At 40.1% G+C, this 13847-nt stretch overlaps 1 protein-coding gene across 1 annotated transcript in view; it reads right to left on the bottom strand.

The window, feature by feature from the left end:
* LOC125018786 (pro-neuregulin-3, membrane-bound isoform) overlaps window positions 1-13847 on the bottom strand; it is a 318686-nt gene that overhangs the window by 13932 nt on the left and 290907 nt on the right. The window contains exons 6-7 of the mRNA XM_047603121.1: window positions 11573-11699; window positions 1198-1313 (exon numbers count right to left, since the gene is read on the bottom strand). Coding sequence (XP_047459077.1) covers window positions 1198-1313; window positions 11573-11699 — 243 coding nt within the window. The remainder of the gene's footprint in view (window positions 1-1197; window positions 1314-11572; window positions 11700-13847) is intronic.

The raw sequence follows: 13847 nt of genomic DNA on the forward strand, positions 1-13847 counted from the left end.
CAACATAGAATTAATCTTGGCAACTGGTGATTTTTCTGGCTGTTCTGGACGGTGCTATCCCAGAACTCCCTGCTATCATGACAGTCGTGTCCAAATCTCTGCCTAAACTGATGCGACTGCAACAAATAAACCCAGATCGCCAACTAAGGACATAATTTGTGGTAAGTGCAATAGACTGCAAGCGAAGTAATCTTGGGATCGACATTGCTCTTCAAAGAGGGACCACGGAATGGAGAGAAAAGCGGGGAGGAAAGTCTTGCAGGAGTTTAGTCGAAAGGTCAGAGAAGTGGACTTTGTAGTTGGAGGGTTGTCTGATCGTATTTCTGGTTTGTCTGGGGAAATCTCTCCTAAACTACTGCCTGAATCCTCTTTAAAAAGGGGCGATTAACCTCCAGCTGCTCAAGGAGTTGCAGTAACAGGAAGAAAACCATCGGTGTGCTCCCGAGCTCCTGGCTATCAGGTGAATGCCTTTAACTGAAAGATGTCAAAAAAAGCTTTATGCTTGCATTTTTACTCATTTGTCCCTGGGTCAACGAAAGTTTAAAAATCTAAAATCACTGTCTTTTTACCCTTTCTCACACACAGGCAAAAACTAAACCTGGGAGAGAGGCTAAGAGTTTGAATACATTACTGAGATACACAACTAAAACTATAAAAACAAATCAAACCCTATCTGCAGGAGCTTCCTCCTCACTTTTTGGCTCAGCTCTGTGTTTACTCATGTGTATTGTAACAGAAAATCCAGCCTTGGCAACGATGTGAATGAATTCTAACTCTGTCAGAAGAAGGCTCTTGTGTGTGTGTGTTGGATTGTGATGCTGATGAACATGCCGAAACCCAGCCAGCTTCAACACAGTGTGAGGAAAAAGCTTACCAGGATTTCCACATCTAGCTCATGGGCTTCCCACTTTATCTCTGTCCCATCTCCTGTGTGTTCACGGCTGTTATAGATATGCTTATTAACGTGTTTATAGCTTCAATTATAATTACTATCATTCTTCAGTAAATCGGCAATTAGCTCTGGCTGCACCGTAATATGGATAATTCAATTTCTCTCTTCACTGAGTCCGTGCTGATTACAGGAAAGGACAGTGAAGTTGCCCATTGTTGGTATAATGTGTGGTTTCCTGCAGTGAAGAAAGGCAGTGGAATCACCTGGGCATTACACGTGCATGCGTGTATAATTAAATGTCATACCTGTGATGTTTTGCTGGGCCTCTCAAGCTGCTGGGTGGCGTGGTGGTGATGCTGCACTGTGCGAAGTTGGACTCACAGACACTTCCCTGGCGAGACTGGGAGGCCCGCTTGCAGTACTTAAACACAAACAGTTAGCTCCTTCAGATGGTCACACATATATTTTTACATCATGAAATATAAAGTTTCCACTTGGACTGAAACTTTTCCTCCTCCTTAAGCAGGATATATTAAGATCTCTCTGTGAACCTCCCCCATCATCCTCACACACAGAGCCTTAGCGCGGGCAGTGCCTATTGCCTTGATTCTAGCGGAGCGGATTTTCAGAGTCTAAACGGAGTCACTTTACATCTATTTATGCCTCCTTTCACCTTTCGCAACATCATTCCAGCCTTTTTTTGCGATTGAGGTGTATTACACTGTGTTGAGAACAGTGGGAGGCCCCTGATAGCCTGATAAAATCAGGACTATAAAGGCTTCTGGTTGTGTCCCAACTCTTCAAGCAACAATGAAGGGAGGCAACGTCACAGGAGCCAGTGATTGCTAAATCTGTAGCGATTGCTTTGACAAATTGCCGTTACAAACGGCTACCTAACGATCCAGCAAATTTGGCAAAGCGTCCACTGTTAATGTTAACTGCCAGGGTGACAACTAGTCTCTCACAATGGAGGTTCGTGGCTCACTGCCTCACACTCTGACAGCTGCCTTAAAGACGTCGCAACACAGAACCACGGACCAGGAATCCCCATAAATCAGGCTGTGGATAGTAGGCACATATGTTTGACCTATTTACATTTCTGAAGACAAATACTGCTTCATTTAACTGTCATTTTATTTCCACAGAGAAATCAATAAAACCACTGCCAGCATTCATTATTACACAGGATGAGATGTTACAATCCATTGTGCCAAGAATCTGAGGCAAAACACATTTAGAAGCCCAGAACAACTGAAAAACCAACCAGCGGTCTAGCAGTCAGCTACCAACTAGCAACCAACAAGAAGACACCAGCTAACTAGCCTAGTTAACAGCAGTAGGTAAGAAGTGATGGGATACGCAACTACATGTCAACCAACACATTTCCCCTCGGCCAAGATCAAAGGCAAAACACATTTAGAAACCCAGTCCAACTGAAAACAACAACAACAACAACAACAACAACAACAACAACAACAAAATGTCCAGCAGGCTAGCAGTCAGCTACCAACTAGCAACCAATAAGAAGACACCAGCTAACTAGCCTAGCCAACAGCGGTAGATAAGAATGTATTCCAAATGACTTTTGACACCGGATGAGCAGAATGTAAACACATGAGACACAATGCAGATACATTTTTCTGTTTTTTAATTTTTTTTCCCTTTGGAAATAAGATGAAAGTTGTGAAAGAAAAACTGCAAGTCGGTGATGAACGCTGCCAAAGCTGAGCTAGAAAGAACCTGAAAGTAGTAGGCTAATTAAACAATGAGGTGTTACAATCCAATATAGGCCTGAAGCGCTGCTCTGTCGACATTGCAGTTCATACAGTTGCGACTGAAATCTTGATAACAAGCCGGTGACATTACTTAGGGACTGACATGATTAAAATTTCCATTGCCAAAAGCTCCTCGGAAATTAACATAATCTTTTCCTATGGATACAATCATGTCCAACATTTAATAGACAATCATATGCTCACACTTTACCCGTGAGCTGAGGGCATTATATATTTCACACACTCAAATTGTTCAAAGCATCTTAAAGCGACTTGCCCTGAGTGGGATATATTAAAACACGTTATTTTCACATCAGTGGAGTTCGCTGTCCTGTCTCCTCTATGCGTTGCTTCTGTATTAAACATGAAAGAAACACCATGAGATGAATTATTAAGGAGGCCTTTCAGAGTCTGGATTCATCACAGAGTTGATTAGAGGATCTGCTCAATTAAACTCTGTTTCTTAATATATGTCACACATTAAGGAATTCTTGGATGAAAGGGAGAATTTAAAAAACGGCTAACTTACAATTGGAGGAGAAAATTAACTGCACTCATGGTTTTTCACCTGTTGTACGTCATATTGGTTATGGATGGTTGGTTATGATGGTTTCAGATCTATCACATGCCCTTCGTTTTGTTCAGAAAATCATTTCTTCCCATGGTACTTCTGTATATCCCCTTTCAATCTCCTTTTCACCCACACTGATCCTGCCTTTGTTTCCTCTCCTTCCATCTCTCCTTCTTGTGTCTCTCATGCCAGGGTCTGTCTTTTAACTCCCTTTACGCTCAGGCCCATCTCTGGAGAAACAAACATGCAACGAAACAAAGAAGTACTTTGATTGTGCTCTTCACAATACGCTTGAGAAGGCAATCTCACATGGCAGCCAAGACCTGCAGTGAACTCCTTAAGAGAACAACACAAGAACATGTTCTGGGGTTTAAACTTTCAAAGCCTTAAAGATGCAAAGGATGCTGGTTTGATTTCTTATCTACTACACATACCAATCTGTGTTTTGCAGCTATCTCAAAGTGACTCAGAGTGAGCATTATCTCACCATCATCTAGACAGAAACTTCTGGACTTTCAAGGTATGAGTGACTAATTTTTGTGTATTTCTTTCACGTTTTATGTCTTTTCTCTATAGGAAGTTTCTGGCTTGATGTCTGACTAACAAGGTCGTCACAATCCCTTAAGAGGTCTCCTCTGCAGGACACCAGCCTCATTAGCATCACACATGCTGCCATGGTTATGTGACCATTCAGACATTTGGAGCCTAATTTGTACTTATGATATACTTTCTTATCCAAGTTGAATTGCAAAGGAGAGTGGTACAGTATTTATAGACTTCCGTCTCAACTGAAGCAGGTAATTAGATGAACAGAGAGTTTTTAGAAACTTCTCAAAAGTTATTTGAAATCTTACACTTGAGAATTGTATTTTTACAAGTTCTTCTCTGAGATTTTTCTTTCATTGAGTTTGTTGATCTCACCTCTGAAGGAAACAAACACACCTTAATCTTCATCGGAAAAAGCCTGGTAGAAACGGAAAGGCATTTAAACGGAGCAATGGAATTTAAGACTGGTCAAAAATGTCGATCAAAACCATCGTCTGCTCGGTGTAAAGTTTTTCCCCATTGTATAAATAAAGTATTTTTTTTATCTTGTGTGGTTGGTGCAAGAGCGTTAAAAATAATTATTGTGGTGGGATGGAACGATGAAAAGTTGCCCTTGATTTGCATCATGGGAAATGTGTCATGATTTGCCATCTTGGCATTCATTTGATTTGGTCGCCTGTTTCCCTGCCTCTGAAATTCTATCTTTCAGACCAAGTCACTCTTACCGACCTGCTTATCCTCTCATTGCATCACCTGATCTCCACCTTTCTGCTCATCTTTCTGCTCATTTCACTCATTAGTGCCCTCAGTGTTGTTGTGTTTTTTTTTTCCGTGTGTGTGTGTGTGTGTGTGTGTGTGTGTGTGTGTTTTTTTATGTGAAATCCCAGCTCGCAGGGTTTTTTAGCGTCATCCAGGCAGGATGTCTCTGCCTCTGCTGCTTTGATCGAAATCTTTTAAGTACACCAACTTCATGAGATTGCAATATCAAATCAACCACTGGATAATCTTGGACGATAAATAAAAACAAAAATAAAACACATTACTTTAGAGGAAATCCGATGTAATCTAAGGAATGATGAGTTAAAGCCAGCATCATGTTGCATCACAGTCGGAGATTTTGTCTCCTTCACTCTCTGGTGTTGTGACGCCGCACGCATCCAAGCTGTTCATCTGTCAGCCTGCGATTAAATATAAATCCAAACTTTTAACGGGGCAAAATTCGTCGCGTGACCTACAATGTGTGTCACAATTAGTGAAACAGAAATGGAACGGAACTAAAATGCTCGTCAGGCCGGAAAGAATGTCCACACCTTTAACAGCTAGACAGAAAGAAGGATAGCGGAGCACTGTTTCTGCTTACCAGCTCAAGGACAGAAAAGTGCCTCCATCCTGTTAATGCTGACACTGTGTGGTTCTGCGTCCATTTTGTTTCAGTTTGAAAATAGATTTAGGCTTAAGAAAGATTGCCTGAGGAAAAAGTGGGTACTGTGTGCATGCGTCATCCAGCAATACTGACTGTTTATAGAGGTCATCAATATAAATGTAATATTTTCTTGCACAGCTGCAGGCAAAGAAAATCTTTAGCTCCATAAACGTGAGTAGATACAAGAGGCAAAAGTAATCATGGCTTTGACAGTGACTCCATGCCAAGCCTGGACATTTGTGGTGCAAAGGGTCCATGTAATGGCTTATATTAATGGATATGTGTATGTGTGTGCGTGTGTGTGTATGCACTGTAATGGATGTTTTAATCTCTCAGATAGAGACTAACACACACCATATGCCTGCAGCGATGCGTTTTTCAACACTGAAAGACTATCCGGACAGAACGGGAGATGATTTTTATGATTTGTGCAGAGATGCTGGCATCAATAACAGCTTTACAGCATTATAAACACACATAGCTTCACAGTCTCCAGCCCCTGACCTACGCCAAGGAGAGCAGACTCAGTATAGTCCTGTTCATGATAGAGACAGAGCACTTTTAATTATGTGGCAATGACAGGCAGACTCTGTGGAACAGCTGATGAATTCATGATAGGGCGGTAAAACCTGATTGATAGAGAAAGACCGACTGACTCAGAGCTGCTCTTTAGTTCATTGCTTAATCAAATCCTTCCAACAAAGGGCCCTGTGGTGATAATCAGAAGACATTTTCTATCGCCGACCACTGCTGGATTGTTCTGCCGTGTTTGTCATGACCCATACGATCATATGATGTGTTTATCTCCAAGTACGTGTCCTTAAATACAACGAAACTGTAAGAATCCAGCTGAGGCACACGGTAAAATGAAACCAGGGCCGTGTGGTGAAGACTGAAATTAAATGACTAGCAGATATTCAGTCTAAAACAGCCCGCTGGGTTCGACTCTTTCGTGTGCGTACAAGCTCCTAAAACTCCATTGACCTCATACTTCTTGCTCTGTGTTCAGTATATTTGGTAATTGATTGCCTGCAGACAGAAATCAATGTGACTCTGGGTGAGTAGGCACAAAATAAACAAATGCAATTCATTTGCATGCAAGGTCCCCAAAGACTCTTGTAGAAAATAAATAAGTACAAAAAAAAACAAGGTTTAAAAGCAGCGTTTATATACTAAAGACCAGCTTTGTTATTTTTCTCAATAATACATTTTGGGGACTCGGTTAACAATCAACTGTTTGCGCTATCAGAGCAAATATCCACATAAAAGCAAAATGATTTGTTTGATTTTTTTTACTGCAAATCATACAATATTATTATTGCATCCTGATGGAGTTGACTATTCTGCCAGACGGCCAAACTATAAAAAGGAGTGGACCGCTGACTTCCTCTGCATTACACACGTACATACTCACACACACACTTTGTGTATGTGTATAATAAACTGTCTATAAATTATGTATATAGTTAATTGTGTTGTTTAATAAACTGTTCTTGTTTCAGTGTGCTCATAAAGTTTCACTCCTGGTGAAAAAAGTAAGCGTAGAGCCCTGCTCTAGGTACAGGGACAGTAGCAGTTATGCTCTAACCAGGTCAGTGAAACTCAATGTCCTCAAATGATTTCTATGGCCAACAGTGTTAGGACTTTAAAATAGGTGTAATGTAGCAGAGTGTGTGTGGCACAGACACAGCAGCGCAGTTTAACCCATCATTAACTCAACTTCTCAGTGTGGCTCTGAAACAGCCCGACTGGCATTATTCCTTACATGATTAGAGGAAATGTTTCTAATATGCAACTCAAGGTTAAGACTAAGACTTGACACTGACATGTTTCCTGTGTTACACAGAAAGTGGATGAGTCAGAAGTCTGTCAGACGTTTGAATCTTCTCACTGGAATGCAGCAGTGCTAACCTCTGTGCCACTGTGTTGGCCAGATGAACTAAACTACAGATTCAGTCCTGAGGCGACTTGTGACACTTAATTAAACAATTAGATTTAAAGTGCAGCTTTGCAAACAGCCTGTAATATTAGCTGCAGCAGGAGGGACACAAAATCTGCATGTATGACGGTGGACTATTATAAGCCTAAGACCTAAAATAATAACTACTGCTGGGTGGATTAAAGGACAACTCTGAGAACATTTTGATATACACTATTCACATCCATTAGAAAGAATTAAAACATCAAGAAAAAAGCATAAAGCCTAAACTGATTTGGAAAGTTTTGAGACGATATTACAAAGCTGAAAGAAACTGATAAAGTACAGTGACCCATTTAAAGTTTGAACAAAGCTCTTGGCTGACAGAACAAGAGAAGTGAACATTCCTCTCATCATAAAGAAAAAAATATAAGAAGACACATATGGAAAAAGCGGCAAATAATGTTATTTAAAAGTGAAATCTTTTAAAATGTGAACTGAGTTTCAAGTTAAATGTATTCAGACATATCCACTGGGTGCGAAAGAACTGCTCGCCGATCAATAACTGATTTGTTTTTTATAGGTTCTCTCTTGTTGGGTTGATAAACACACAAAAATCTATTTGCATTTGTTTGCAGGTATTCTCAGTGAATGTGACATTTAAGTTGGAATTGAAATGAAATATGATGGATTTCTAATGGCTGAACGATTCCAATGGTTTGTATGAAATATAAATGTTACCCTCAGAGACCAAAATAACAACCTTTTCTGCACTCATTCAGAGCAGTGTAATTATGCCAACTCTGAGAGGACGGCTGGGCTGCTGCCGTTCCCTTGATCTTGGTGTTAAGTTTGGGATGCCAGTTTGTTTTGTCCTCGACAGACCACTCAGTCTGAGGGTAATTCGAGGAGACGCACCTGACACACCATCTTCACAAACTCCAGATTTTACAGATTACTTTCAAGCCCTGGTTAGTTGTGTCTCCAAGCTACATCTAAGACACATGAACCCCTTGTGAACTGAAACTCAAGCGGAGAGCCTCAGGCAAAAATGCCACTGTGCTTTAAATTCTGTGGGCTTGAGATTAAAATCGACAGGGTCTGTGCAGCCCAGGCAGTTTTACTCCTGTGACGTGTTGATTTATGTTAGACATTAAATTATTTTACTTTCACCTGGGTTTTCTATGGCTGGGCATGTGCCAAATATGTGATTTACAGTATATGTTAAACAATAATAGTGTGGACCTTGAGGTGGTGATAACACAGGATCACTTGAAAAACTAATATGAATGTAGATAATTTGTAGGACTGATCCTGTAGCTATCCACACACCTGTTTGTGTATAAAGTTTCCTCATGAATGAAGGAAATATGCGTGACATCCCACTGCGAGTGTGCTCACTATTTGTGTACAAATGGACATGTTAAAAGTAGAGAATAATTTCCACCGAGAGACCAATACAAGAAAGAAAAAACATGAATGAATGAATGAATAAATAAATAAATTGCATTAGTGCCTTCCAAAGTGGGTCTACCAGTTATAAAAATGGGTTTCTCTAATCTTGAACCTCTCATTTGTAAAGAAATAATATAAGCTTTTGAGAAAACACTTTCATGAAAAGAGACATTAGCCAGTTAGTTTAACTTAAAAACTTAACTTAAAAATAAAATCTGCGACAGAAATTTTTATTTAAATTGATTTATATTTGTGTATAAAACTGGATAGTATAAGACAAATTGCCCTGATGGTGCAAGAAACCAATGCTGACCAAGCGGCAAACTGAACACTCAAGCCAAAGTGAAGAGCCAAAAGGTGCAGTTTGGCAAATGGCCACTAGAGGCTGGCTCCAAAAGTGAGTCAATCCCCATTGTCGTTCACTTTAAAATGTATAGCAGAAATCAATGTGTGGTATAAAAATTGTTATGGCCATTTCAGCGAATTTCAATTGATGAAAACTGTAACTGAATTTTTATATAACTAACTTGTTTCATTCATGTCAAGTATTGGTTGTTGTTGTTGTTGTATAAAATTAAGGGTATGACCACTTTCAGTCATAGGTGATCACTGTCTGCTATGGTGTAACTCGCCCAACTCAGCTCCACTCAAACCCCACATCTTTGACTATTTTGGAATTAAACCTAAACTGATTTCTTTTCTTTTTTTTTTCTCCAGGCGACAATCTATTTTTGTTGTTGTTGTTTTTGGAACGACAAATCAGGAAGAATCTGTCAGCTGCTTCATAAACTGCTGCATGAACTTCAATCATGTCTGAGTGAATATATAGATTCCTGTGTTGCTCCCCCTCAGTGATTTATCTATCTTGTGTATTTTAATGTATTTATGATGGATCGAGAGACCTTTGTGTATAGACCCACACTACATGTGCTTCATACCCCTGGAGGAAACATAAAAATTATCCAATAAAGCTTGATGTCACACATGTGTACATTAGATTGGCATCTCATATGATAAACACGTAGCTAATGTATGCATATTGATGCACCAACGCACACATACTCGCCCACAAATGACATTCAAATTAAGGTAACATTTTCCATCCCAGCTACTTCCAGATGCACAACTGGGAGACACGTGATGATACCAGAGCACTGAGAAGAAGATGAATGACATTGCCAGGAAGCAGCGACCTCCCAAACCACTGAACGATTGCACTCCCATAGACCTGTGAGAGTACCTGTGAGGTACATACCGATTCATTTGCAGGCAGAAAGTGCGGTGGTTATGAATTTAATGATAATTCTCAAAGGGGTCGGGACACTTAAAGTGTGTGCTAGGGGTTGTACCGACTGGTCGACTTTACTGCTGTGCCATAACGCTCTTAAGCAAGAAGTCGACTAGTCAATAATCACGTGACGGTATATACATACGGTAACAGAGAGAAGGAGGCTGCATATCAACAATTGATGGAATTTTTCATTCTCAGTCTAAACTTATAGACCTTTAGCTGCTGTACACAGAAAAAGCTTTGGAGATATACCGCATTTTCTTTTTATCTGGGTTCATCATCTTACAACAAGCTGTGAAGTACAATAAAACACAATTGACGGTGCAGATTTATATAGACTAAACTTATTTGCAGCTAACAGTATTGATAAGCTCCTGAGTTTATGTTGAGTTCTGTTCTATTAGTTGACATTGTTGCTGTGGTTGTAGACCATGTTTTTTTTGGGTGGTGGGGGTTGTTTTCCTGAGCTAGAGCCACATATTAATAGAGTCAGGCTTAAATGTAATTTATGCTTCTGCGCTAAAGTCTAAAGTGACACAGAGACTCCTGCATTAACACTGACTCCTTCGCAGAACCTGCATGCACCCCCCAGAAATATAACTACACACTGCAGCAACGCAGAGTACAAGAGCTGTGATTGGTCCTCTTGCTAGTAGCCTGTTTCTGCTTAAGTATTTCCGGCTGCTTATCCATTGCCGAGATTTTTGAATTGATTGATTTGGATCAATAAAGAATCTGAAAGGTTAACTGAGGAGCTTTGGAGAATTCGGAGGAAATTTCGGCAACAGTTTCAGTTGCCATTGTTGAAAGTGAAGCAGGATCTAGAAACAAAATTTAGCCCAACTGGCAAAAATGACACTGGCGCTGGTAAGTGGTTTAACAGAGCGAGTCAGACTGATGGCTCGCACTAGCAGACGGTCCATGCACAAGGTCCTTACGTGGCACTGCACATTAGTAGAAATTACACATGATGGTGTTTATGGTGTTGATGGGGGTTACGGCCGACAGTAGCCTGTATTCAAGCTTCAATTACCCTGAATAAAAGCCTCCATAGTGAAATTCTACAATATGTGTTCAGGTCAAGAATCTAGATTTCACTGTTACATTGTTGTTATTTTCTACTGTGTTTTCATGTATGATGACATCGACTAGTCGACGACAACTCAAATTTCACCATATTTAAGTCTTTTAACCTGTAGTCTGTGCTGTATGTGTGTTCTCTGAGATAATATCTTCAGATGTTTGTTGGCTTGTGTCAATGCCAAGTAATGGTATTGGCTGAAAAACAACTAACCCCTTAAGACCCAGGCTAAGTCAGCCCAAGTTAAGTCAGTTCCCCAACTCTTGGGTTAAAATGAACAATTGTGGCCTCTGTGGATAAGAAACACTTTTGAAATATGGGTTTCAATCATCAGGTCAGTTTGAGGTTTGAAAAACCTTTGAAACCTTTTGAAAAACTTGCACATATTAAAGTACAAATCTTCAGTCTTTGAACAATTATATTATCACAGCAGACGATAGTAATTGAATGTGATAAGGTTTGTTTTCTTCTGTTTCGTAGAATCAGATCTATATAAATAGAGTATGTCCGTTGAAATTAAAGAAGAAATACCTCTTTATGTGATGTGTGTATGCACACACTGTATATGAACAACAGACACAGAAAATATTAAGAGGGAAAAAGTAAACAATATCACTCACCTCGTGCATTTGCAGGTTGGTGTTGGGGGCCCTCATCTTGGCATCCAGGGCATTATGTGAATTGGCAGTGTAGTTTTTCAGACTGCGACTCTCCTTCAGGTGGGCCTGGAGCTTCTCCCTGCGTCTCCTAAACAGAAAAGAAACTCTGATGTCAGGAGAGTTCTGGCCACTGTTGGCTAAATGAATCCTTGGGATGCCGGCTGGTTTTCATCCAGGAGTGATTATCACCATCTCAGATGGTTTATTGTGCATCTTGATACATTATTTTCAGTTTAATACAATAACAGTTATTAAGAGTTTACTACTTTTGCTACTTTTATGGCCATCCGTAGAAATAAAATTGTCAAGCACATCTTTTTAACAATTCGACCTCTGCCAATCTTTGGCATCTTAACTGACAATTTTCCAGGTATGGATGTGGTTTAAATCTGCTGTCAAACCTGACACTTGCATATCAGTCAAAAGTCTTTAACCTTCATCAGCTGCTTTTGCTCAAAAAGTCATATTAGTTGCCATTTTTCCATTTTGTTAGGCTCCAAACTTCACTAATAAAACCTGTATTGCATCCCTTAGTGTTTTGCAGTAATTAGCTTTTGCAGGCTACATCATAAGTTAAGCCAAGTCTCACTCGCAGCTACTCTGTAATTTTGCTCTAATTAATTAAAAACAGGAGCTTTGGGACAAACAACTAATTATAACAAGTTTAAAAATGTTGTCGGTTGAAAAGCAAATATCATGGATGGAGTGCTCTACTTAACACGTGAGCCTGCTGCATACTGTCTGTAGTTCTTCTCTGCAGTCATTCGACTCCAGCAGTGATTCCAGTAGTTTTTATAGTTATTATATTGCATCTCAAATTGAAAAAGAGGGTTCATTACAGGCCGCCGTGTTTCAGTTTGTCTTTAATGTTCTCATAAAAAGATATTTGATACATAGTTAAATAAATATAGGCTCTGCTTTATCAAATGTCCAGTCTTGTTCTTATGAAGGGCACCAGGGAGAATCTAGTTTCTGTTCATTTCCATCTACAATCCTTTAAAATTTGAATCTGTGGTCAAGGAGGATTGCATTTCACCACCTCCATACCCCCGAGGATGGAAGATAGGAATAAAGTCAGCTACCTGAGGTGCCACTGTGTACTGCTTCTTAAATGATCCCTTTTCAAAGACTTAGAAAAACAAATGTGATGCAACTTGGGTCTATTTAATAACTTCTCTTAGGAGATTTAGAGTCTGAACTATTCATTTCTCTGATTTGGGCTTTTAGTGTGAACCTGAATTCATTGCAATATGTACTGCAAATACACAGAAGGGCCAAAGTCATTGACTGGCAAACTAATTAGTTTGACCCTAATCTTCTTCAGGCGCGGAGCTGACTTCATGACAAATAAATCTGGAGATAATCATGTCAGAGGAAGTGGAATAATCAGACCTCATGGAGCCGAAGGAGGTAATCTGATTACTTCAATATGTCCAAAAGACGCTGACCAATGTACATTATATGTGCTTAATTATCACAGCAACTGGTTCCCCAAGCTGCCACAGTTATGTGACCTGCAGGAAAATGCACAGAACCCTTGTATCACGACTTCATTGTGTCACGCCAGAGGTATGCTCATTATCAGATACAGCCAATAAAGCCTTTGCAGTTGTTCCCTCCAAGACCCGCGGCTGAATGACAGCAACGTAATGAAGTGTTTACAAAAAGGCTCATGGTAAGACCTTATCCTCTCCTGTGGCACTTTAATTACATTTTCTTCGAAGAAGGCCGTGACATTTGGTACACACTACTTTTGGAAAAGCATTTGCTAAATATGAAAGATCCATTATCTGCTCTTAAGCCTATTCACAATCCGGTTGCTTATTTGACGCTTCGGCAGGGAAAAGGGGGGCTAGCTCTTTACGATGGGAACATATGCTTTTGCTGTGATCAAAACAAACATTCAAGCCTTTATGTTTGTTCAGAGATGTATCACGTATCATCTCACATCTCCCACTGTTTGAACAATGCAGAAAGTTTTGCTTTGTTATTTCGACGCTAACCGATCCGAGCTGTTTTGTGCATACGGTAAACAAACCAGCGCATACTGTCAGACTTATCTGAACCAAGTCAGTGTCCTCCAACGTCTCGAACTTTCTGTAACCGTCCTGACCTCCTGTAGTGGTGAGGACAGTTAAAGTGTTCTGTCTCTAACGTCTGATGTCAGTCCAGATTCCTTCCTCCTGGCTGGGTGTCTCTCCTTCCTGACTGCTGGCTTTGCCCTCAGTTCACCTGC

This window comes from Mugil cephalus, chromosome 13 (assembly GCF_022458985.1).
Source record: "Mugil cephalus isolate CIBA_MC_2020 chromosome 13, CIBA_Mcephalus_1.1, whole genome shotgun sequence".
In the NCBI taxonomy this organism is placed as follows: Eukaryota; Metazoa; Chordata; class Actinopteri; order Mugiliformes; family Mugilidae; genus Mugil; species Mugil cephalus.